At 35.5% G+C, this 27,787-nt stretch overlaps 1 protein-coding gene across 4 annotated transcripts in view; it reads left to right on the top strand.

Moving 5' to 3' along the window:
• Ptpn4 (protein tyrosine phosphatase non-receptor type 4) overlaps positions 1 to 27,787 on the top strand; it is a 159,177-nt gene that overhangs the window by 84,883 nt on the left and 46,507 nt on the right. For 3 of the 4 annotated variants that reach the window (XM_034513093.2, XM_076941031.1, XM_034513095.2), the window contains 5 exons: positions 4,918 to 4,981; positions 8,915 to 9,087; positions 18,453 to 18,521; positions 24,197 to 24,322; positions 25,771 to 25,929. In XM_034513093.2, coding sequence (XP_034368984.1) covers positions 4,918 to 4,981; positions 8,915 to 9,087; positions 18,453 to 18,521; positions 24,197 to 24,322; positions 25,771 to 25,929 — 591 coding nt within the window. The remainder of the gene's footprint in view (positions 1 to 4,917; positions 4,982 to 8,914; positions 9,088 to 18,452; positions 18,522 to 24,196; positions 24,323 to 25,770; positions 25,930 to 27,787) is intronic. The other variant, XM_076941032.1, reaches the window with a different exon arrangement.

Genomic DNA, 27,787 nt, shown 5'->3' with positions numbered 1-27,787 from the left:
CAGAACTTCATGGATCATTGTGATGTAAGTTTGGAAGGCCAGAAAGCAGAGAACTGGACAGTGGAGGCCTAGCTCATGACACTTTAAAGAGGAACAAGGTCCGTATGGGAAACTGGACTAGAGGCCTTTTCTATTATATTCTAGCAAAACCAAACCAAACCAAACCAAAAAACCTATCTGACTTTATTTGGCCCATGGCCTGAGAACTTATGTTAGGCAAAATTCCCAAGGAATGGGCTAACTTATTTGGCAGAGGAAATTCAAAGCAGTATAGTATTCATACTCTATGGCTTGCTGCTTACTCCTCTTCTCCAGGTTACACCGACTAAAAGTAAAAAGTGGATCAGAGAGATACGTAATATGCAGGTTTGTGAGGAAAGGAGTATGAACAAGTATAAAACTACAGAAAAGGCAAGTTTTAAAAGCAGCTGTAATCATTAGAAATTTGTATCATTAAAGAGCAACCTTCACACTGACTCGAGAGGAATGGTATTCCAGAAACATTGAAGATTCCATCTTGTGAAAATGCAAATTCAATTGAAAACAAACAAACCCCTAATCTGAGAATATTACCCAAGGGGTTCCTTGCTCAAAAACAACTGTCTGAAGAACATGTTTCACCACACAGGCTGTAAGTGAGGTCCGTCCTGAGCTGGTAACACAATTTAGCACTTTGTGCTCATGATACTGGTTTTGCAGATATTAAGATTTAAGATTGAGGAGGCCATGCCATCTAGTATAATGGTTCCAGAGATTTGCTAAAGCCAGATAGTATGTGGGAGTCCCAAGTAGAAGACAGCGAAAAGCTACTACCTGAAGTTGTGAAGGTGAAATTCAAGTTACAGTGAAGACCCCAGGATTTTATTGTGGACCAAGGGATGCCCAATGTAGGAATACTATAGGAAATGGAGTGGAACTGGTTCAAGAGTCTATGCATGCTGCAGGCAGCATAACTAGACAGGCAGCATAACTGACTGCCCAACACTTTGAGCCCAGATGATTGAGCCCCAGAAGCCTCATATGGAGCTACATACAGGTTTTGACCATTTTTCTTGCAGTTTCTGTCTTGCTTTATGCAAGTTGGATTTAAGAAAACCAAGCAATGAATGTTAACATTAAAATATTATTTACAATATTTAGAAAATACTCCATAATACAAATTTTGAATGTTGCTTTCAGTAATTAATTAGATGGGATTTAAAGCTTCTTGACCTGTTAAGCCCATGTCACTATGCACTATAAAGGGTTTTTTCCAACTATTTTCAACAGTACACAGTACAACAAAACTTATGCACAGATGTTAAGATTGTAAAAGAGGGACAGAGAATTCAGCTTCCCAATCAGACATGTGAGGTGTTCAATATCTTGCTCCCACAACAAAGAGAAACCCAATAAAAACTGAAAATCAATGATCCTTGGGTTCTTGAAGGAGTTGGAGGCACTAAATAAACTCCCGCTGTGAGAACTGGAGACAGATGGCTACTGAGAACTGACTTGGTTGGAAGTGCTTGAAAGGTGGCTGACTGGTTTGAGAAAAAAACTTCTGCATGTCCCATCTTCTGAGATTCTTAAAGGTTCATGAATTTAAGTACCAGGTGTGCTTTCCTGTTCTCATGGTGAGAGCTAAGGGGCATAGGCCCATATGCCACTTTGACTTAATCATAAGATTAAACTGGATTCCCCAGCTCACATCTTAAAGGCCCTGTCAACAAAGGTCCTGTGTAATAACAGGATTACAACTGAAAAACTGCAAGGAAAGCAACTTAAAGAGGTGTATAGAAGCCCAAAGATAGCAGGAGAACCAGGAATAAGGGTACTAGAAGAACCTAAACATAGCCTTTGGTCAGATAAACATGAAGTTTCAGCTAAGGAATGTTTATCTGGGTCCTTTTATTCAGTAAATTATATTTGTGTTCAACTGCAAATTTCTAGAGATTCAAAGTCAAAGGGAGAATCTTGAAAGAAGGAAAACACCAAAATACCTTTTCTGCGGGGGAGAGGGGGGTAGGTGGGGCAGGCAGAGAAATCAAGCTTAAGAATTGCATGGCACTTGTCTTTAGAAAAAGTATGACATTTTTGTAAGTGTTCAAAGAAAAAAACTAAATTAATTTAGTCTGTAGTTGTATTTCAGAAGCAAGAGAAAACTAGATTTTCTCAAACAGAAATTAAAGGAATCTTACTAGTTAGCCAGTTTTGTGAGGAATGCTAGACTAAATTCTAAAACAGTAACCATCTTTGAAATTTAAAGAGACAGATTATCAAAGTGGGTCTTAAAAGTTTATTGTATAATTGATATGCTTTATGAATTTCATTGTCAATATAATCAGTGTTTGAGGTATGGTTATAGAACACAGAATTACCAATCTAATTTTGAACCATTTTCCTTACCTACAAAAGATTGTTATGAGCTACTTTCTATCTCTTGTCTTTCCTCTTACCACCATCCCTAATCATATGTCTATACTGGATATTCTAAAATGAGGTACTGTGTGTTTGAGTGACTTGTTTAGCATGTTTTGACATTCATGTAAAGAGCATATATCAATATTTTCATTGCTCAGTGATACTCTATCCCTTAGTTACATGACATTTTGTCTCACAACTCATCAGTTGTTTCTTTAGGCTATTAAGACTCTAGTGCTCAGATGCCTTTAATCCTAGCACTTGGGAAGCAGAAGTAGGCAGAGGTAGGCAGTTCAAGGCCAGCGTGGTCTACAGAGTGACTTCAAGGACAGTCAGGGATATACAGAGAAACCCTTTCTCAACAAACTAGCAAACAAACAACCCAGTGGTACACTGTATATTTATAGAAGTGTTGGTAGGGGTCATAAACAAAAGGGTAGAACTTCTGAGTTTGCTAAATTTTTTCCTCATGCTGTGCTATCACCTTCCTCCCTATTGGGGGGGGGGGAGGGTCTGTGTTGTGTTAGTTTTACCATATTCTCCCCACCATTTGTTGTTTGGCTTTTGGCTTAAAACATCTTGGCTGGTGTAAAATGATACACTGTCTTAATTTTACTTTGTATCCTTTTATGGCTAATACTGTTGAACATATTTCCATTCGCTTGTTCTTTTATCTGTTCTCTTAGAAATACACAAATGGATTGAAAAGTTATGTGTATGCTCTTCACAAGGCATATATATATATATATATATGAAATATAAAGATACAGGCTGGTTTAATTCATTATAAAAGATTAACCAAGGGCATGGAAACCAAAGGAAAAGTATTATAGCTATCTCATACAAAATGAACATTAATCACTGCTTGATAGGATACATTTGTAAGAAATACAAAGTCATACAAGTAGACTTTTGCTGGAGATCTTTATCAGGTTGGTGTTGCAATGTGTATTCATTGATGGTTTTCTGGCATTTGTAAAATGAAGATGACTAGAAATTAGATTAGGTTTTCTGTCTTATTCATTTAGAAGTGAGTAACAGTTTATATTGTTTATGTTGCTTATGTGATTTTTTAAATGTTGATATATACATTTAAAAATATATGTATCTCTTTAAAGGTTTTCAAATGATTTACTGTTTTTCCACAAATATAGGCTGTTTTACCTAGTTTTCTTTTTCATTTTCTGAAAGTAATACCTTCCCTCACACGAGAAAATAATATATCCATGTTGTTTTATCTCTATGAAGTAAGAACACAAGATATAATGATAAAATAAGAAATTTAACCTTGCAGCTTGGAATTTGGCTCAGTGTTAGAGCACTTGACTAACATGTGTAAAGTCCTGGGTTCAATTCCCAGCAACACAAGGTTCAGACCTAAATACTAAGCTTATATCTCCTCTATTTTAAATGGTTCTGCCTGAGTTGGACTGGTATATTTGTCTTCTGAAATGATTGAAATTTGAGAAGTTATTTTCTGAAAGTACTCACAGCTTCTTAATGGATATGAGTCACAAAAATCAAAACTTAGAATTACTGTGAAAATATTAGAAATGTTAGAATATTGTTAGAAATGTTAGAAAATTTTACTAAGATTCAGTCTCTTTGGTCTCATGGCCTTTAAGTATCATGGGCTTCAAAGTCTGAGAATTACTCTTTATATTGTTATTACAAGGAACCAAACCAGCTTGAGTCATGGATCATATAATGGAGCATTGAAAAATTAGCGTTACGTAATAAATTGCATAAATTTAGGCTAGTGTGGTGGCCACCCGGGAGGCAGAGCCAGACAAGGCTGGTCTACATAGTAAGTTCCAGGACAGCTAAGGCTATGTAGTGAGTCTTTGTCTAGAAAAAACAAACAAAAATTAGCAATATATATTTTTTAAAGGGTAGTATGTAAGGGTCAGATAAAAGTATTTACAGTTTTAAGATTAAAATGTTTTACAAAACTGTGACATTTTATATTTTTCCCTTATGGATGCTTTGTCATATTAAAATACTTAAATTTTATTTATATTCTGTGGGATTTTAATCTTTAGTGAATATTTCTGAAAACAGAAAATTGGGAAATATATAATTCATAGTAGATATAGTTTAATAAATATTTTCTCAGTTGAGTACCTAGATTTTTTTTTAGTTTTATAGGAAGCACCGTAAGTTTTACATTATTGTATATATTAAAGATTATATGATAAAATGTGAAGCTATTAGTACACATTAAACTTAAGGCCGTGGCCACTCATCTGTATGCACATGAGCAGTGTTAAATGGATTTGAGGTTATTAATAGCAAAAAACAAAAACTACAAAGGTTCCTTGAAGTTAGGAGGGAAAAAGGATGGTGACATCAGAGCGAGTTGGGGTTAACTGTGGATAGATTGATTACTATTCATTCTGTAAACATATGGAACTTTCAAAACCCATAATATATAAAAATACCTATAATTTTTCCGACTTTTGTATATTTTTTTCTTTAGCAGTATTTTGAATACTCCAATTCTCTTTTATGCAGGTTGAAGATTGTAAAAATTTCTTTTAAATGCAAACAGTTTTTTATTCAACTTAGAAAAGAATTGGTGAGTATTGATTAATAATTATTGATAAAAATGAAATATTTTAAGATTGCTGAGCCATAGGAAGGAGGTATGGCTCAACTTGTATAGTACTTATAGAAGTGCAAGGACTTGAGATTGATGTCTAGAACCCAGTTAGAAAAGCTGCACTTACAGTTCTGGCAGCGAGGAGCAGACACAGGCTGATCCAGTCAGCTTCCAGGCCTGCCAGTCTAGCTTAATGGGGAGCATTCCAGGCCAATGGAGACTCTGTCTCCAGAAATAAGGGGAAATATTTCTGAGAAACAACACCTGAGACTATCTTCTAGCTTTCTAGCTAGAAGTGTGTATGTGTACCCACAGGTGCACGAACACACATTGATTAAAAAACATTTGAAACTTTGTGTCACTGTGAACAACAGTGCAGTAAATACATCTAAGTTTTTTCTCCATACTAAATATATATTACTTACTTTCATAGAAGGCTTATTTCATTTTGGGAGGGCTGAATATGTAGTTTCTAGTTCATGTACTTACATCTTGTATCAAAGTCTTATTATAGTGTTAGAACAACTTCCTCTTGTAAATTATTTTACCTGCTTGATGAAATTAAACTAGCTTTGCCTGCTGTGGTGACATAAGCCTGGGACCCCAATCATGTAGAAATAATGGTTTAGGGCAAGATCCTAGCACAAAATATATACATATTTACAGACATGAATATGCAAACAAACTAACCTTGTTCTTTGGTTTACACCAGATTTTTTTTTTTTTATAAATCTTTGCAAATTGTTACATGTTTAAGACATATATATGTGTATTAAATTTATTTAAAATCTTAAGAATATATTTGAGTCAGTTGCAGTATCTGCCTGCTAGAGGATATTGTCCTATTTTGTGACTATGGTTTATCATTTCTATTTACCAAATATGGGAGATTTTTCTAAATAGAATTTTTATTGAAATGAGAAAGTACATAAACCATAAATTTATCAAGTATATAACTTGATAAACTCAGATTAATACGTAGAACACAACAGAATCCCATTGCTAACAGCTGTAACGTGCACTTCTAATAGCTAACATCCCCAGCAGGCTGGCACTGTTGTTTCATTTGTACTGCTATGAAGTGGTTTAGATGTTGTGAACTTTAAAAACTGAAGCCATATAGCATGTCCTTTTGAACTTGGCTTCGTTTTTTTAACAATATGAAATTCATATTGTATTGACATCATTGATTTTTCTGTGGTTTGTTCCTTAATTTAATATTCCACTAGGTGTATATGCTATAAACTAGAAGTATAGTCTTTTGTTAGGGAAAGTTTTACTATTTTCCAGTGGGGAATATTTTGACCAGTACTGGTACTGAATATTCTTATGTATGAATGTGTCTGTATTTGTGTGTGTGTGTGTGTGTGTGTGTGTGTGTGTGTGTGTGTGTGTCTGTGTGTGTGTACACAGTATATTTTAGCAAATATTCAGAGAAGGATGTATATCTTGTTATCCAGAAACTAGAGAACAGGGCCTGGAGAGATGTCTTGTGATTAAGAGCACTTCTAGAGGTCCTGAGTTCAATTCCCAGCAACCACATGGTAGCTCACAACCATCTGTACTTACATCTAATGCCCTCTTCTGGTGTGTCTGAAGACAGCAACAGTGTATTCATACAAATAAAATAAATCTTTTTTAAAAAACCTAGAGAACAGATAATTTACTTGGAGTAACTATAGAGAGTGTTGTAAAAGAAAACACTATTAATTTACCTGATTGTGGTGGATGTGTTGTCAGTAATAGTAATAACAAGAGTTATGAAATGTAACCTTTATTGAAAGCAGTGTATGTGCTTGGTAATGTATGAACCATTTTTAGTATTTAATTCTTATAGTTGTTCTCTGAGAGGTTGTGTCAGTAAGCACTATGTTTACCTGTAAGTAACAACAGCATCAAAAGTCAACTTGCAAGTGATTAAAGACCACATACAGATGTATTTTGCAGAATATATCATATTCCCAATGTTTCTTTATAAAACATTTGTTTTTAACTATTCATAGTTATAGGTAGATACAGTTATGCACACCTGTAATCCTTGTGCTCAGAAGGCAGAGACAGGAGGGTAGCTGCTTGTTTAAGGTTAGCCCTGGTCTACAGTGAAGTTTCAGACTAGGCAGAGCTACATAGCAATACTTTATGACAAAACAACAGCAGCAGATCCAAACTTTGACTTGTTATTCTTAACCACTTAGGACACTTTAAGTCCGTTGTTCACAAATTAGAAAGAATGTTATTACATTTCAAATATAATTAACAGTGTCAAAAGTGCATGCAGAGTGTTTGAAGCGATGGTTAAATAGGGAGGACAGTATACACACACTGAAAAAAACTGTATTATACTCTCTTGTAAGGTATTCTGTCATCTTATATAATATTTATTGTATGTCATACAATATCTAGGCTGTTACTACATACAAACCATTATTAATGATACTATTTAACTTTCTAGTAAACAGCAAGTTATGCTTTAATCATATTACCTTTTAATATAAAACTACATTCTTACATGTAAACATTTTATCTTGTTTTATTTATAGAAAACATTTTCATGATAATAATATTTCTTGAATAGAGCATAGAAGAAGCTCTTAAAGATAATGATTCATTGATTCAGACTGTTTCAAATTGATAACTGTTCATCAAAAGATAGCATTAAGAGAGTGACGCAGCACTGGCTGTATATGCAGTAATATGCCAATCCAAGTCCTTTTATATATATGCTATCCAACAGAAAAATATGCCAGTGCCTTGAATACCACTTTAGAAGTGACAGTATCTTCATGGTAGCCAGATACTTACAAGGCTGAGGCAAGAAGATTGTGAGTTCAAAATCAACCGTGTGTTCAAAATCAATCATAGTGTGAGGGCCTGCTTTAAAAACTAAAATAAAGTAGACATGGTGCCCTAAATCTCTAATACCTACATTTGGAAAGCTAAGGTAGGGAGATTGCCACAAATTCAAGGCTAGCCTGGGCTGTTGAAGAAGGTCATGCTTTGGGGAAAAAAAAAAGCCAATATCCAATTTGCCATTAACATGAAGAGATGTTGAACCTTATTAAAGTCATCAAGAAGAGGTACATGTTATAACCAAAATACAAAACAGTGAAATAAGAAAAACTCAAAACAGGTGGGGTGGCACACACTATCTTTGACAGGAAGTATTAACTACTTTAGCTAAATATTTATATACACACACATACACTATGTGTGTGTATGTGTGTGTGTATGCGTGTGTATAATCTAGCAACATAAATGTATACATATGGACATAGACCCTAAGAATGTATATACACAACATTGCTCTTCTATCCCTAAATGGGAAATATCAAATATCTAAAGAGTAAACTAGGTAAACTATTGTGTGTATATTGCACATTACATATGTAATATATATATGTTACATACACACACACACATTTAAAATACGATACTCAGGAGATGTATGCTTTGGTATAATGTGGTCTATGCCAAAAGAAAAACTAGAGAATTATTTTATTCTAATGCTAGTCAATTTCTAATATAATTTTTATAATAATGCTTGAGCTATGAGTATTGTTATTTTTAATAAAGGCAGAATTACAAATTGTGGATCTACACAAATTTAATTTGTGGTCCAGGATTATATTTTGAAGTAGAATTATAGCAAATAAAACTTGTAAATATTTACTTGAAGATAATAAAAATTTTAAACTTATTTCTAGGTATTATAGAGAATACAAGAATGGAAAAGTTATTAAATTACAGAAGTTCACATTTTATAAACCTTTTATTTATTCCACTGAGCATTTGCTTAATAAAATCATTGAAGGAGATTAGCATTTGCAAGGCTAGTGTGACTTATTTATCAAAAGTATTATCATATCTTGACATTTTCCCATTTTTTCTGAATTTTGTCATTTAATACAGCATGAATCTAGAGAAACATTACTGGGATTTAATATGGTGAATTATAGAGCATGTAAAACTTTGTGGAAAGCGTGTGTAGAACATCATACATTCTTCCGCCTGGATAGACCACTTCCACCTCAAAAGAACTTTTTTGCACATTATTTTACATTGGGTTCCAAATTCCGGTACTGGTAAGTACTACTTTTATACTATTTGTTTTGTTTTGTTTTCCTTACCTTTAGATTAAAGGTCTAGGTTTAGAGAGGTGACTCAAGGTTAAGACTACTAGCTTCTCTTCTAGAAGGACCCAGGTTTAATTCCTAGCACCCACATGGCATCTCACAGCTGTCTGTAATACCAGTTCCTGGGAAATACATCATTCTTTTCTGGCCCCCATGAGCACCAGACATGGATATAGTACACAAACATTGCAGATGAAATATCCATACACACACAAAAAAATTTATAATTATATTAATTAAAGATCTAGATACAAAACAGTACAATCATTGTCAAAATATCCATGGATTTTTTTTTGCTGTGTGTCTGTATCAGTAAGTCTATGGTGTCTTGTGATGCATACTAGACTTGATATCCCATGCATTAGGTTACGATGTAGGTAATTATTTTATAAGTAATTAGCCACATTTGCAGAGTTATAATCCCAACAGATTTTATAATTCCAAATGCATTTATTACTTACATGAAAGCTTTTCTATAACATACATTCATTTCTTTTGTAAAAGCCAAGGTATATTTTATGTAGCAATAATGTTTTGTTTAAAAAAACCTACAGTTGAGTATTTTTTGGAGCTATCCCATCTAAAAAAATTTAAAACAACCATTATGCAAATAGGCAAAAAGATTAATTTGTTGAGTAATAACCCCAGATACTGACATTTTCCTGTGTTTTCTTCATTTTGTCTGTAATACAGCATAAATTGTGAGAAATAATAGCTAAAATTGTTCCTTAAATTTTTTCCTTTATTTTATGTATATATTTTTTTTTTGCTTGTGTGTATATCTGTGCATCATGTGTGTGCAATGCCCATGATGCTGGAAGAAATCCCCTGTGTTTGGAATTATAGACAGTTAGTGCTAGTATGGGTGCTGGAAATCAAACCTGGTCCTTTAGAAGAGCAAGAAATATTCTAAACTGCTGAGCCATCTCTCCAGTCCCCCTAAATTTGTTTGACTTGTTCTCTTTAAGTTTTTTTACTGATACATAATTAGGTACAGTGTGGCCTTTGACTTATAGGCAGTATGTAATCACCAGATATATCCACAGCTTCAGATACGTATCATGTCCTTGTGTTGGGAATGTTCTTAACTCTCTCTACTACCTAATTTGAAATTTACAGTTAATTGCTAATCATATGAGAAATTATATTACCTATTCAGCTGTGCCTTTTGGCATTTTTGATTTTTTTCAATATTACCCATGGCCACAATTTTTCAAAAATAATTATTTGTAGAAACCTTGATCATTGATTAGTCCTATCTGTAGAATTCTAAAATAACACATAAAAGCTAGTTTTAAAGTGGAATCTAGTAAGACTTATACAGAAAAAGTTACTGGTGATCTAATAAAACAAATGCTATTCATTTTTATCTTTTTAAAAAATATATTTATTTATTATTATTTATACCAGTACACCATAGCTGTCTTTAGATACACACCAGAAGAGGGCATCGGATCCCATGGTTGTGAGCCACCATGTGGTTGTTGGGAATTGAACTCGGGACCTCTGGAAGAGCAGTCAGAGCTCTTCACCACTGAGCCATCTCTCCAACCCTCATTTTTATCTGTTTTTGTGTACAAATAAGATTTTTCATTTCTGATATTTTATGCTAGATGAAATTATTACATGAAAAGAAAAATGCATAGCTGTACCACAAAATAATATAAATCCCAACATTTATAAATGTCCAGTTTGTAATACCAGTCAAAACAATGTGATATATCACCTAAAATACATGCTTATCATCCCAAGGAAAAAATTTGTAAGTACAGGAATTTAATTTTAACCATGAAATAGAATTTATTTTTTTTTTACCTAAATACAAAACACAGCAGACTCTTAAGGAGCTTGATAACATGTTTTATCAAAGTCTTTTCTACTTTTCTAAAATTCGTATTTAGAAAGGTAAGATGGCAGTACTTGCCAATTTAAAGGTTAAATAGACTGAAGAAGAATGTGTCAGATCAATGTTGACAATCAAGGAAATGCAGAGACTGCTGGTACCAACTTATAGTCTCAGCAGGTACAGAAATCTCCAGTGCCCTCTCTGATTTAGAGAACATTGCATGCCCTAAAGATATTCCTTAAATGTGTTTGATTCAGAAATGACAGCAGTGTACGTACTTATGCAAGGACACACACACATTTCAGCTACAAAGAAATGAATAGAGAACTACAGGATTTTCTTTGGGACTACCAGCTCCTGAATAATGACAGGAGACTTATATTTATTATGAATGTTTAAGCCTTATAGCTAGGCTTGTTCCCAACTAGCTCTTAACTTACTAACCCATTTATTCTACTCTTTAAGCTTTGCCAAGTGCCTTGTTAGTTACCTGTCCTTTTTAGTCCCAGCCTACTTCTTCCTCTGAACCTCCCTGGGAATCCTCCCACATTTGACTCCTTCCCAGGGTCCTATCTTTTTCAGGAAGTCCCACCTATTTCCTGCCTTTGCTATAGGCCTTCAGTGTTTTAGTAAACCAATCAGAAGGTGAGAGAGGGAATGTTTACAGAACACTGAGGCAGGTGATGCTTAAAAATACCAAAGTTCAGCCTATAATCTTCTCTGCTTGTTCAGAAATCAGTATTTGTATAATATAGAGACAATGATTATACAGTGCATAAAAATCTGTCTCCAACCATAAAGTGCAGTAGCCAGCCTCCTGTTCCAATTCAAACAGGGTTCAGATAAAATGAGAGAGAGAAAAAAGCCAAATAGGGTACTTGGACTGTACAACATCCAATAGAAAAGCCAGGCATGATGAATCTAAACAGAAAAGACAGTTGAAGTAAATTATTTGGAAAAAAATCACCACTGACCTCATAGAGGCAGTGGGAGGAGGGATATGATAGGGGGTTTCCAAAGGGGATATCTGGAAAAGGGATAACATTTGAAATGTAAATAAAAAAATATCCAATAAAAGGAAAAACAATCACCACTGAAACTGTAAGAACTTTCTAGTATATAAATAGTAATTTAAAAACCAAGCCTAACAACTATTTTGCATAGTCAACATAGCATTTCTCAGTGGTAGGCACAAGCTGCCTTACTGGCTTTTTCTGGGTTCAGGAGAGTGAACTGAGGTCCTTATGACTGTGTGACAAGCATTTTATTGACTCTGCAATCTTTCTAGTCCTTATTTCCTTTTTATACTAAATTCTTAATAGAATTTACCAATTGTTTCTTATGAGCTGATTTTATTTAAAGAAAGTTTTTTTTTAAAATGCACGTTCAAATTATTTACAAGATTAAGTCAATTCAGACATTTTTCTTTCTTAACAAACATTGGTAGTTGATGTATTTTATCCCATGTAAGTTGTTCGCTTTATTGTCATAAAGTTTCCAATGACCCTCATTATTTTTTTAAGTCTAGGATTTATAGGGGATGGTACTTTAATCCTTCATTTATTTATTAGGTTGGTTGGGTTTTTTTTTTTTTTTTTTTTTTTTTAGAGATAGGGTTTCTCTGTGTAACCTTGAATGTCTGGAATTGTTTCTGTAGAACAGGCTGGCTTCAAACTCACAGAGTTAGTGCTTCCTCTGCCTCCAGAGTGCTGAGATTAAATGTGTGTGCCACCACTGTCTGGCTGCTTCTTTCATTCATGATTGTATGTTTTGTCTCTTGATCAGTCTTGTTAGGATCTCAATACATTGGATTATTTTTAAACAGACTATATGCCAAGTAAAATTTTTTTCTCAGACTTATGTAGCTCAGTTCTAAAACAAGATGGGTAGGGAAGTGACTGAAAATATGAATTACACAGCCAGGTTTTGATTCAAAGAAGTTTTAAAGCCAACATAGTAGACATTCTTCAGTATGCAAAATCTCAAGCATTGTAAGGTCTCTGAAGCAGGAGTTAGAGCGCGTGACTCAGTGCTTAAGAGTGCTTGCTGGTTTTGCAGAGGACCTAGATTTGTTTCCCAGCATTCACAGTGGCTCAGAACTGTCTGTAACTCTAGTTCTAGGGTTCTGATGTACTAGAATTAGTTTGCCTTCTTAGTGAGAAATAACTGCACAGAAAAAGCTCTTAAGGTGATACATACCTTTAATCCTAGCACTGTGGAGAGGAATCTCTGTGAGTTCAAGGCCAGCTTAGTCTACAGAGAGTCCAAGACAGTCAGGGCTACACAAAGAAACCATGTCTCAAAAAAAAAAAAAAAAAAACCCCAAAAAGTAATTAATTAATTAAGAGAGAGAAAGAGAGAGAGACAGAGAGAGAGAGAGAGACAGAGAGAGAGAGACAGAGAGAGAGAGACAGAGAGAGAGAAAGACTTTCCTTTTTATTGGATATTTTAATTATTTACATTTCAGATGTTACTCCCTTTCTCAATTTTCCCCAACCCAGACAGCCCCTGTCCCATCTCCCCTCCTCCTGCTTCTATGAAGGTGTGCTGCCACTTACCTCCCCACCCTCAATTCCCCCACACTGAGGCATCCAGCCTTCACTGGACCAAGGACCTCCTCACCCACTTATGCCCAACAAGGCCATCCTCCCTGTATACAGCTGGAGCTATGGGTCCCTCGCTATATGTGCTCCCAGGCTGGTGATTTAGACCCTGGGAGCTCTGGTTGGTTGGTATTGTTACTCTCTCCATGAGGCTGCAAACCCTTTCAGCTCCTTCAGTCTTCTCTCTAACTCTTCCATTGGGAACCCCATGTTCAGTTCAATGGTTAGCTGTGAGCATCAGCCTCTGTATATTTCAGGCTCTGGCAGACCTCTAAGGAAACAGCTATATCAGACTCCTGTCAGCATGCATTTTCTGGCATCTACATCAGCGTCTACCTTTGGTGACTGCTTATGGGATGGATACCCAGGTGGAACAGTCTCAAGATGATCCCTCCTTCAGTTTCTGGCCCAGGCTTTGTCTCCATATTTGCTCCCATGAGTATTTTGTTACTCCTTCTAAGAAGGATCAAAGCACTCACACTTTGGTCTTCCTTCTTCATGAGCTTCATGTGGTCAGTGAGTTGTATCTTGGCTATTGAGAGCTTTTGGGCTAATATCCACTTATCAGTGAGTGCATACCATGTGTGTTCTTTTGTGATTGGGTTACCTCACTCAGGCTGATATTTTCTAGTTTCATCCATTTACCTAAGAATTTCTCGAATTCATTATTTTTAATAGCTGAGTAGTACTCCATTGTGTAAATGTACCACATTTTTTGTATCCATTCCTCTGTTGAAGGACATCGGGGTTCATTCCAGCTTCTGGCTATTATAAATAAGGCTGCTATGAACATAGTGGAGCATGTGTCCTTGTTATATGTTGGAGCATCTTCTGGGTATATGCCCAGGAGTGGTATAGCTGGGTCCTCAGGTAATGGTATGCCCAATTTTCTGAGGAACCACCAGACTGATTTCCAAAGTGGTTGTACCAGCTTGCAATCCCACCAACAATGGAGGAGTGTTCTTTCTCCACATCCTCGCCAGCATCTGCTATCACCTGAGTTTTTAATCTTAGTCATTCTGATTGGTATGAGGTGGTATCTCAGGGTTGTTTTGATTTGCATTTCCCTGATGACTAAGGATGTTGAACATTTTTTAGGAACTTCTCGGCCATTCGTGTTCCCTCAGTTGAGAATTCTTTGTTTATCTCTGTACCCCATTTTTTAATAGGGTTATTTGGTTGTCTGGAGACTAATTTCTTGAGTTCTTTGTATATATTGGATATTAGCCCTCTATCAGATGTAGGATTTGTAAAGATCTTTTCCCAATCTGTTGGTTGCCATTTTGTCCTATTGACAGTGTCCTTTGCTTTACAGAAGCTTTACAATTTGATGAGGTCCCATTTGTCAATTCTTGATCTTAGAACATAAGCCATTGGTGTTCTGTTCAGGAACTTTTCCCTTGTGCCCAGGTATTCAAGTTTCTTCCCCACCTTCTCTTCTATTAGTTTCAGTGTATCTGGTTTTATGTGAAGGTCCTTTATCCACTTGGACTTAGCAGATATTCTGCATATCAGAGATATACATTACTATCCATATTACAGTATGAAGTAGCACCACAAATAACTTTATGGTTGGGGTCCCCACAACATGAGGAACTGAATTAAAGTGTGGCAAGGCAACATTAAGAAGGCTGAGAGCCACTGCTCTAGACCTTTACTCTGTACCTACCCTCTATAGGTGTATGGATTGTAGCTTGTCATCATTGACTTCATAGCTTACACCCACATAGTTAATACATACCATTTTTGTCTTTCAAGTTTGAGGTACCTTACACAGGATAACTCTTTTCTACTTCCATCCATTTGCTTGCAAATTTCGTGATGTTACTTTTTAAAAGAACTGAGCAGTGCTCCATTGTATAAATGCACCACATTTTCTTTATCCATTCTTCTGTTGAGGCACATCTAGATTGCCTTGTAATTTCTGGCTATTCTAAAACTTCAAGTTTTTTTCTACATCACTGATACCTGTTTCTAGCCTCTGAAGGCACTACACAATATTCATAGTACACATGTACACATATAGACAAAATACTCCCGCTCATAAAAGTGAAAATAGAATTTTATAAGTTTTTTTTTTTTTAGAAAAATAGTAAACCAGACTAATTAAATTACAAGAAAATAACTCAAGAAAATAAGATAACTTAAAAAAGTCTTGGTGCAAAGCTCTGAGAATAAAAGGTAAGCCTTTGCCAATAGTATTCACCCTCAGCAGCAACTGTGAGCAGGAGTAAAGAAAGGAGTTATGATGATAAAGCTTTCTAAAATTTAATAAATTTTTTAAAAAGAAGCAGCAGATGAGAGGAAGTATCTTGAGTTCCTAGGGACAAATTTTTTAATGTGTCATATTGTGTATGTCTACGTTATGATGTTTTCTTTTCTCTTTTTTCAATGAATAGCAGCTCCTTCTCTGAGCATATGTTCTGTAATCATAGTATAAGATTATACCTATAATTCTAGCCTTTTCTAACTGAGTTTGTAAGAAGTTTCAGTAGACTGGAGAGATGGTTCAGAGGTTAAGAGTACTGGCTGCTCTTACAGAGGACCCAGTACAGTTCCCAGCACCCACATGGAAGCTCACAACTCTCTGTAACTCCATTTCCAGGGGTTATGACACCTCATACAGACATACGTGCAGGCAAAAGAACAGTGCACATTTAAAAAAAAAAAAGGAATCATGAAAATATTTTAAAGAAAAGAACTTTTAGAATAATTTTTATATTTTTGTAATGAGATTTCAAGTTTAAAACTGACTTACATTTAGTTATTTGTTTCATTATTATTTTCTTTATTACTTTAATTATTGCAATAAGGTTATATATATATATATATATATATATATATATATATATATATATATGCATTTAACAGTTGGTATTTTCTCATTGTTTAAATTCATGCTGTCATAATTTGATATTGTAATTGCTACAGATTTTTATTTTATTCTTACTCTCAAAGGCTATCTTATTAACAAAATGCAATATAAATCCATTTGGAACATTAATTGTTCTTACTTGCTGTGGATATTGACTTGCTGCCATCTTAATTTATCAGTAGGAGTGATAGAAACTCAGAGCCTTTTTGATATTTTCAGTAAAATAAAATTGATCTGGAGACTTGGTTATATAGGCATTTAAAGCAAACAGACAAACAAAAATGGGAGAGTAAGTGGGGAGGAGTGGTTGTCAAGAACCAAGTGTGCACGAGAAATAATGTGTAAGGGTCACGTTTAATCTGGAGTCCCAGAGCCTAGAAAGGCTCTATGCTTCAGAGATACTTTGATGGCCAGTCCAGTTGGTCCTGGCCCTGTCAGAGCAGTACTGCTTCATCAAGATGTTATCTTCCACTGCCCCGTACTTGCCAGTATCTGCTTTGTGTTTCTCTCATTTTTCTGATCTTTTGTCTACACATTGTGAAACCATAACCTAGCAGAAAGCTAAGTAGAAAGGAATCTAAAATGGAGTGTGATTACCTACAGCCCCATAATGGAGCCAAGCACAGAAGTAGGGCCTATGATGGTCCATTGCACATCAGTGTTGGGACACAAGCCAAGTATATTTATAGTGTCTGTGCTTACTGTTCTTGCTCTTAGCTTTAGGTTCTGTGCTTACAGTTCTTGCTCTTAGCTTTAGAATGTATTGGAAGTTCCTTTTAATTATTAAAACATTAGTACTCTTGCAAATGAAGTAGAAAAGGCAGCATGACAAAACGGTACATAGTTCTTTTCCTAATGGACATGCTTCATGGTAAGCAGTGGCCAGGAATATTGATGATATTGTTATACTTAAGATGTTGAAATATTATTGACTAGAAAGTAGAGCTGGACATATTGACAAAGTTTGCTTGTTTAACCATCTCTGTTTACATGTGTTTATTGCTGTTCTGTATATCCAAGGGATTAAGTGCATTCAAACTAATGAACCTGAATATATGGCCTTCATAGAGGAAATATAATTTTTTGGAAATTTCTCATTTAAAAAGTTCCTCATTTTTCTAGTAAATATCAGTCATGCCATTTATTTCAAAATTATATTTGTTGTAGTATTATGGTCTGACATTTGCTTGTGTGGCTTTGGGAACATGTGTTTAGTTAATTTTATATACATTAAATATCTATATTTATAAATGGTTCTTTCTGTACTAGAAACTTATGTTCATGTACAGTTCTGTAACAGGCTGCCTTTACAAACTCACTGAGAACTACTCTTTCATTAGACAATGAGCTGCATACACGGAACACGGACGTACCATGGATGAGGGTCAGAACCTCCTCTGCATACAGAGTACTGCCTAGGCAAGTCAGCTTCAAGGCAGAAGCAGCACCCAACATCCACAGTATTTTTGACCTCATTTCTTTCCTATAGTCAAAAACCTGAAATTTCCCTTATTGTGACATGTAAGGAGTTGATGGGCAGTCTTCATATTTATAATAGTTGGTAGTAGGAAGGGAAAAAGAAGTTATCCAATTAACCACATAATTCAGTCCTATCATTAGGAAACAGAAGCATTAGCTAACTCTCTTCTGTTAGGGTAGGCCAGGGCCATAGAGCTTGTTTGATACAGCGCTCTTCTGACTTTAGAGAGAACATTTTAGTAGGACACCACAGGAAAGAAGTTCCTGTCATCACATATTTGTCTACTGACACATCTTGGTTTATTAAATTGAGGAACTACTAATTAAGCTTCATCTATGTAGTTAGAACTGGAAAGTAGTCCAGTCTTTCCTTCTTACTCTGTTGCTTTTATTGTTGTTTTTCTTGCCACAAATATCTTGTCACTTACAAAACTGTAGTATAATCATGTTCTGTATTATAATTTTATGCTGTAGTCCATTTTAAGATATTATGCATATTTATATATTTCAGTGGGAGAACTGAAGTCCAGTCAGTTCAGTATGGCAAAGAAAAGGCAAATAAAGACAGGGTATTTGCAAGGTAAGTCAATTCTATTTTAGTATGTGAGGGTTTTGCTTTTTTGATATTTTATTTTATGATGTGTGCTGGAAAGGGGGTGACACATAAGACATGTGTGTAAAAGTCAGAGTAAAACATTTTACACAAAGTTCTTTCATTCCATTAGGTAGTTTCAGAGTTGGACTCTCATTATCTGGCTTGGCAGTAAGCACTTTTATTTACCACTGAGCTATCTCACCAGTCTAACAGATTGCTGACTTTTTGAAAGCATTAAAATGATTAGAAATGAAGATTGGATAGATAACTCAGTTAAAATCTCTTGTAGAAGATCCAGGTTGACTTCTGAGCACCTACAACTGCGTATAACTCTCGTTCATGGGATCTGATGCCTGCTTCTGGTTTGTGGACTTTTGTGTGCATGTAGTGTGCATGCACATACTCAGGTGTACCCACATACACATAAAATAAACATTTTTATTTAAAAAATTAGAAATATTTTTCTAAATGATATACTGTCATTGAAACAGAAACTAGTTTATCTAGTGTCCTGCTTCCTTTTTTAAAAAACATATTTAAGATCTTTAGCCATGTGTTTAGTACAATAGTTTTGAATAGGCTAAATCAAGTATTGCTAATACAAGTTTTTACTAGAAAGTTAGTCTCCTATTACATACTTTTGAGCAATGTAAGGAGTCCTATTTTCCAGCCCATTTATATAGTTATTAAATCATGCTATTAAAAGATAAATTGCTTTAAAAATGTATTTATCTTTGTTTCATCAGACTTTGTGAGGACCAGTTTGTTTTTTAGAAACAAAAATGATACAATCAAAGTTACATTTTAGAATAATAGTTGAGGATAGAGAATGAGTTAGCAAAGTATGGGTTCAATAACTAGTGACTAATTAGGAGATAATTGTAGTAATCCAAGTAAAAATAATAACGACCTCAACCAAACATTGATGGAGAATAGGAAGCAAGTTTGAGGGACCTAACACCATCTGCTAATGCTGGATGGCTCGAGGGACAGGGACAGGGGCTTCTTCCTGGGGGAGATGACTTCAAGAGCATAAGGCCTGAAGAGCTGTGTCTGGCATCTACTGTTGTGAGAAATTTGGAAGCCTTTATAAAGATAACAGGAAAATTTTACGTGGTCAAAAATCCAAACGTCCTTCCAGCTTTGAAGAAATAGTTTTGTGTTTGGGTTTGCTTTTTCTCTTTTCCTTCCTCCCAACATGGAAATTGCTCGGTTTCTACCAATTAGTGCTAGATAGTCATTATATTCTAACATCCTGACAGTTTCAAATGACTTGGAGAGTAACCATCATGCATAACAGCCCCGACAAACTTTTTGTCATTTAGTCAAGATTTTTTTTTTTTTGCATACACTCAGGGGTCCTCCCCCTCTCTCTTTCTCTCTGTTTGTATGTGTATCTGTGTCTGTCTGTCTGTCTGTCTGTCTGTCTGTCTTGTGACTATCGTGGACACCACTGCTCCAATTAGAAAGTGGTATAGACCTGGAAAACAAAGGTTTAGTAAATGTCACTAAAATGTTTTCTGTTTAACTGAGCGTAAGATACAGTTTTACTCATAATGGCTTAATTGGTGCAGTTTAGAAAGAATCTGTTCTGGTTTTCGTACTGTCTCTTATTGACAATTAGAAAGAATCTCTTCTGGTTTTTGTACTGTCTCTTATTGACAATTAGAAAGAATCTCTTCTGGTTTTCGTACTGTCTCTTATTGACAGTGCCCCATATTTTTTAAAATCAAAATACTATGTTATTTTAATGCTTTTATACATACTAAATTTTGCTATACCTGATCTTCATTGTTTTGTTATTCACTATTAAAATGTTACAAAGCTTGTAGGGAACTGTCTTTGTTTTTTTGGTGTGTGTGGGCTGGGAAGATATAGATGTTTCTTTTTTAAGGTGCTAGGTTCCCAAATCCCAGGGAAGCCATGCTAGCCAAGTGTTCTACTTGGTACTGTATGCTCACGTCTTGGGGAGACGTGCTGGGCTGTCTTAATGATTGTTCTGTCTCTGGAAGTCTATGCTTTTCTGGGATTGTTGTAGTTTAGTTTGTTTCTTTGTTTTTGTTGTTGTTATTGTTGGTTTGGTTTGGTTTTTCAAGATAAGGTTTCTCTGTAGCCCTGACTGTCCTGGAACCTGCTTTGTAGACCAGACTAGCCTTGTACTGCCTGCCGCTGCCTCCTGAGTGCTTGGATTAAAGGTAGGCACCATCACTGCCTAGCTCCTAGGATTGTTTATATAAGACTCTACCTCATAATCAGCTACTAAAATTCTCTAATGGTCTTAGCAAGAATTAGGTCATTTTGGTTGAGAATTCCAGATTTAATGTCTTTCTTAAAATTTTAAATGGCAGTATAAGTAGGAAGATAAAAAAGGCTTTTAAACTTTATATGAAAAACTTTGCCAATAATTACCCCATTTTCCCTTATATATCTACTTTTTGAATTGATATTACACCTTTTCAGTTATCATATAATACTTTCTGAAGAAGAAATGAGAGCAAATTTCTTTTCAACAGAAAAATAAGGTGCCACGGTCAGAAAATAAACTCACCACATTGCTAACAATGTGGTATTTTTTTCTCTGAAATTTCCGCTCAGAACAGGAAACAAAGACAACAAGCTTGAGTGGGTGGGTCTCTGAGGTTAAAACTGTTAATAAAGTAAAATGCCTGAAATTTAGTTAACTCAAAAGACATTTTCAAACATATCTAGTTTATTACCAAGAATGAAGTGTTCAGACAGTTTGTACTAGGTAAGTATGCTGGTTTTTCAATATTTCAGATGATTTTTTCTCTTAGTAAGTAATCTTAGCGCTCATCATTTATATTTAGTCTAATATATGAGGAAATAATAGTTTGTGAATAGGAAGGATTAACACTTTTAAAAGATCTACAGTGGTAAATTATGATAAATTTGACATTTTATGTTTTAAATTGAAGAGATTGCATAGTATATTCTCATTTGTGTCTAATTGAATTTATATGCTCTTCACCGTGAAGGGTTAAATCCAGAATTCAAGTCAAATCCTAAACTAAAACTCACAGTGATAGGAAGAGGTCTCTGTGCTTAAATTACTTTGACCTGATATTTGGAAAATGAAATTTGAGTCTCTCCTTTTTGTTTCCTCATTGGGTACCAGTAGCATCATGTCTCTTTTAGAAGATGCACATTGGTTTTAGAGTTCAAAGAGATTAGGCCAAACTGAGAGGGTTTAGCTATCAAATCTTGAAATGATAGGATGCTTGTATGATTTTGATTCATACATATTATTATTCAAAATTCAACAAACTCTTAAAAATTTTATTTATTTACGTATTTTATGTTCATTGGTGTTTTACCTGCATGTATGTCTGCATGAGGTTTCTAGATCCCCTGGAATTGGAGTTGCTGATAGTTGTGAGCTGCCATGTAGATGCTGGGAATCGAACCAGGTTCCTCTGGAAGCAGGGCCAGTGCTCTTAACCACTAGGCCATCTCTCCAGCTTAATTTAACAAACTTTTAAGAGGCTAAAGCATTATACTGAAAATTTAGATTTTTATAAAATTAAGTGTGAAGTATGTAATGACCCTGTTGTACCTGTGAATTTAGATATTTAGTATAGAAACAATTTTTCTATTATAGGCCATAATTAGAATTCAGTGTCCCGAGTAGCCATGATTATTTTAATGCTTCCTGCTGTGAACATAAAACACAGTGGAGTACCATTTGCTGGGCATTGCCGTTGTCTCAAGCCATTCTGTTTGTGCAGTTAATGTGTTAGAATGGAAATTACAGGCTGCAACTACAAGCTTAATCATATTGGATTTAGGTACACACTGATTTCACTGTTTGGATAGGTTTGAAGTACTTAATTTTGCATTTACTTTGTACTTTGGTATTTTTTCTTAATTTATATAAATTTATGTAATATATGACAAGAGGGAGAAATTATGGACAATTTTTAAGGTAAAAAACATCCAGTAATCTAAAAAGTATGTATAATGCTAGGTCCAGTCTTTATTATTATTGGAAAATCTGCAAATAAAATTCACAAAATAAAGATCTTTGAATATAATGGGCCATGACAAAAAAATAGCTTTAATTTGTTTTTAAATATGTTTTATATGTTTGTTTTGAATTTTGTCTAATATACTTTCATCATATTCACCCAACTCTTCCTAGACCCACTTTTTACTCCTTTTATCCTCCAACTTTGTGGTCTTTTGTGGTTTTGTTTTTGTTGTCTCCATCAAGAACAATTTGTGTTGCCCAAATAGTTCTATATGTGTAGCTTTCTTCTAGAACATGGTAGACTTACCAGACTTACCTTGGCGGCTGAAAACTCCCAAGACCTCCTCCCATAGGGAGGGCTTTAGTCTAGCTCAGGGTTACGCAGCTTTTGCTTGGCTGTCATAACCACTTTGAATTCATGTGTGTAGCCACCCTACTGTGCTATGTTATACAAGTAAGTGTTTTTAAACTACTTAAAATTTTATGATCTGGTTTTTGCAGTAGTATGCCTATGTCTATTTTATTGTGATGTAATAGAAAAAAACATACATGCTTTTTGCAGATCTTGGGAAATTTATTACTGAGATTAAAAGTATATAAGGTGATTTATCATGTATTATATTTGTCACTTAATCCATTTTATTAACCTCCAGAATAATTCTGCATATCAAAAAAGTATACATTAAAGTAAGGGAGTTTTCGGTAGTGCTTAAATTTGCATGTTATTATTGTTCGTAATTAAGTTATTAATTAATTAATGTAATTAAAGTATTAATGTAATTAAGTTATTAATTCTCAAGGCTTATGTCTCTGAATACAGTTATACCATTTGATTTGTGGAGATTAGCACCTTTTAGCATGCCACTTCATTCTATTTTATCACTATGATAGCTGACAATAGATAATAAAACATATCCCTTTGTGCTGGAGCAATAGCTTAGTGGTTGGGAGCCATTGTTGCTCTTGTAGAAGACTGAAGTTCATTTCCCAGAATTTATCCTAGGCAGATTACAGCAGCCTAGTTTTTACTTTGGCTCTGTGGGATCTGATGCCCTCTTCTTGCCTCTGCAGGCACCCATACTTATGTGTATAGACACATACAACAATACATACACATAACTAAAATTAGAATAAATCTTTTTAAAATGCCCTTTGTTACCTGCCACAAGATACAAGTTATAGAATGTTTTTTATAGAAACAAATGGAAAAAAAATTCACTGACCATACTCTATATAAAAGAGAAAAATAAATAAATTCAGCATGCATGATTATCTTCACTGAAGCAGAGGTCCAGAAATTCATTAAGGAGATTATGTGGTAAGAGTTGTTCAGTCCACTTAGAGGTGATGTGTGTTCTGAGTACTCCATGATAGCAGAGGCACAGATTCCTAACAGTTGCAGTTGGAGAAAACGTTTGATAGTAAACTACTCATCGCTTTTCTTCATATGTTTTTTTCAATAATCCTTGTTCTCTTATTCTTCATAGATGCATCTTTTTTTTCTTTTTTGTCACATAAAGCAAATACGACTTTTTGGAATCCATAATAATATCAAATTATGATATATACATGTCATAATAAACAAACTCTTTGTGACTTATTAAAATGAATTTTAAGATTTGACTCATATAAAAGCAAAACTTTTTATGTATTATTCATATATTTTCTACAGGTCTCCAAGTAAGCCTTTGGCACGGAAATTAATGGATTGGGAAGTAGCCAGCAGAAATTCGTTATCTGATGACAGGTTAGAAACACAAAGTCTCCCATCCCGGTCTCCACCTGGAACTCCCAACCAGTAAGTGGCCAGCCCTCATCATGCTTGCATTTTGTACTTTCTAAGTTATTGACTAAAGATCCCAATTTATAAAAATTTAAGTCCTTTGATCAAATTTTCAAAAAAATAATTTTATTGTATTTTACTTTTTTTAAGTGTAGGTCTCTCTCTCTCTCTCTCTCTCTCTCTCTCTCTCTCTCTCTCTGTGTGTGTGTGTGTGTGTGTGTGTTTATTTATATATGAGGACATGTGGACATGTGTATGCAACATATGGAGGCTAGGAAACAAGTTGGGAGAGTAAGTTTTTCCACTCTGGGATCCCTGGGGTTGAAGCCAGGTACTTGGGCTTGGTTGCAGACGCCTTTACCTGATTAGCCACCTCACCAGTCCCAAACATGGTTTTTGTTACTTCAAATATTATTGCTTCTTTGCTTGCTGCTCATTGTAAAAGTGACCTAAAATAGCCTTAGGGAATGAGCAAGTAGAAAGTTGAAGAACAGCCTTTACTTTCCTCAGTAGTCGATTTTCACTGGAAGGGTAATTAAGGATTTAGTCATGACTTGAAAATTTTAGAAAACTGTTATTTATGTAGTCCATTTATTTCCATATAGATTAATACCAGAATTTCTAAGGGGGCATAAATTGTTTGAAAATGCTTCGTTTGAGTGATTGTGATGCAGCGCTCTAGTACTTCCTGTGGCCTAGGAAAAGACTTGTAACAGGAACCCCATAAGCTCAGATAGAGCTAGGCCAAGAACCATGTAGTGCAGCTCTAACGGTGTGTGTATTGCAGTCTAGCGTTTCTCACAAAGCTGCCAGGTTTTGGAACAGGTAGTAAAAGGGTAAGGAAGACTTCCTCAAATATGTACCAAAGGGAGGGCAAGGAAAGAGAAGCAAGGCAGGGCTGGGGAAGGGAAACAAGGTGTAAGAGAGGTGATCGAAAGAGTCGGAATAGCCAAGGTTAACTTCCTAGGGAATGAAGTAGTTTTAAGCACAATACAAATTTTTTTAAGGAGACAAGACAGCATAGTGATTAAGTAGTGGCTCTACTCTAGAGTCATTGTTTGAATCTTTAAGTTAATATCTGTCTCATTTTTTTTTATCTACCAAATCCTAGTTGTAGATGGACACATACCTTTAACCCCAGCATCCTTGTTGTAGTGTCATACAATCTTAATGAGGTAACAATATAAAATGTGGTATAAGGCATAAGATTAATAGTGGATAAGGCCTTAGGGCAACTTGTAAACTGCAGGCATGTCTTGACTTCCCATTGTGTGTGGGTTTTTTTTTTTTTTTTTTTTTTTTTTTTCATTTATTTCACACTATTTTTATCACTGTTAGAGATTCTGCATAGTCACCATAGACTTTCACACACACAAACACACACTTTCTCATGAAAACATATGATCAAAAAACAGGGAAAATCAAAGTATACTATTGTTCAGACTTTGTTTCTCTTCATTTAGTCGGAATTCTTCATTCACACAAGAGGGGACCCGGGTCCGACCGTCATCTGTTGGTCATTTGGTAGACCATGTGGTTCACACGTCCCCCAGTGAGGATTTTGTAAGTCAGAGATCTCCATCATCAACGCAAGCTAATAGCATAGTTCTGGAATCATCACCGTAAGACCACTTCTTCATTTTGCTTCTTAATTCTTTATTTTCAAGTATTTTAATTTTCTTCACTTGAAATAACTTGGGGAATTAGATAAATTACATGATATAAGGTGTTACTATACAATCATAAATTCATATTTGTAAATGTACTCATTTTTCCTTGAGATATCTTGTTTCCTCTCTTCCCTTTACCTGTCTGGTTACTATTATTTCATTTTTAGTGGATACTCTCAAATATTTTTTCAGATAATATAATAGTGTAGTCAGGGAGTTGGAAAATGTAAGACAGTTTTCCTAATTTTTTTAAAGGAAAGAAACCATAAATATGAATATATTACAAAAAATATCAAGAGAAAATAAGCGAGGTGGTTGTCACACTTGGTGATAGAGCATGCTCGTCTTTCCCTTTTCTCTTTCTCATCCTCCTTTGTAGTCCTGGCTAGCCTTGAACTCACAGTGATTGGATGTGCCTGTGTCCCACAGTGTTTGCCCCACTGCTAGTCATCCACATTACTTCTAACGTCTGTTCCTACTATTACTTTACATAGTGATTAATAACGTCAGCTTTTTAAGTATTGATTGCCATTGTTTTAATGCATAGTCTACATATTCTCACATTAATGTGCAATATCTTCATTTATTAGCTTGTATACTGGAAATAACTCATACATTTGACATAATTGAAGGACAGTACCTACGTAATATCATGAGTAAGAAACACATCACTGAAGAGAAAGGGGTATGAGAAACACTATATAGTGAATGTGCTCAGCCTTTTTTTCTCCAATCATTATTTTTTTAATTCACTTTACATCCTGATCACAGCCCCCCTTCCTCCTCTCCTTCCAGTTCCACCCTTACAAGTCCCTTCCTCCATTACTCCCTTCCCTTCTCAGAGAAGGAGGGGCCCCTATTGGGTACCACCCGACCCTAGGATAATCTGGTCCCAGAAGGGCTAGGCACATCCTCTCACATTGAGGTCCAACCAGGAAGGTCAGGTAAGGGGAAGGAGTTCTAATGGCAGACAGCAGAGACTGAGACAGCCCCTGCTCTACTTGTTAGGGGTCTCACATGAAGACTAAGCTGCACATTTGCTACAAATGCAGTCCAGCCTCTTCATGCTCCCTGGTTGGTGGCCCAGTCTCTATGAGCCCCTAGGGTCTCAGGTTAGTTGACTCTGTGGCTCTTGTGGTGTCCTTGACCCCTCTGGCTTGCTCAGTCTATCCCTCACTCTTCCAAAAGACTCTCTGAGCTCTGCCTGATGTTTTGCTGTGGCTCTCTGCATCTGCCTCCATCTGCTGCTCGATGAATCCTCTCAGGAGACAGTTATGCTAGGTTCTTGTCTGTAAGCAATAGCAAAGTATCAATAGTGTATCAATAGTGTAAAAAAGTATCAAATAGAGATTTGCTTTCTCCCATGGAATGGGTCTCAAGTTGGGGCCATTTCTTGGTTGCATGATAAAGATGGAGCTGTTCCCTCAGTCTCTGTTCCATCTTTATCCCTGCATATCTTCTAGGCAAGACAAATTTTGAGTTGATGTCCCCCTCCCTCCTTTGGAAGTCCTGCCTGGGTACAAGAGGTGGCAACTTCAGTCTCTATATTTTCCTCTTGGAATCTCAGCTAGGCTCACCCCTATAGACTCCCTTCTCCCCAGTGCCAAGTCTCCAGCTAGCCCCAGAGATGCCCTCCAGCGATTTCTATTCCCACTCCCAACCCTCTCCCAAGCCCTCCCTTTCCCCATACCTGATTACCATCTCTGTTCCCCTCCTCACCCCGTCCTATCTCTCTCCATCCACTTCCAATGACTATTTAGTTTCATCTTCTGTGAGATTCAAGGTCTTGGGGCCTCCTTATTTATTGCCC

Source organism: Arvicanthis niloticus, chromosome 10 (assembly GCF_011762505.2).
Source record: "Arvicanthis niloticus isolate mArvNil1 chromosome 10, mArvNil1.pat.X, whole genome shotgun sequence".
In the NCBI taxonomy this organism is placed as follows: Eukaryota; Metazoa; Chordata; class Mammalia; order Rodentia; family Muridae; genus Arvicanthis; species Arvicanthis niloticus.
The sequence above is the reverse complement of the archived record's forward strand: the minus strand, read 5'-3'. Positions and strand labels throughout refer to the sequence as shown.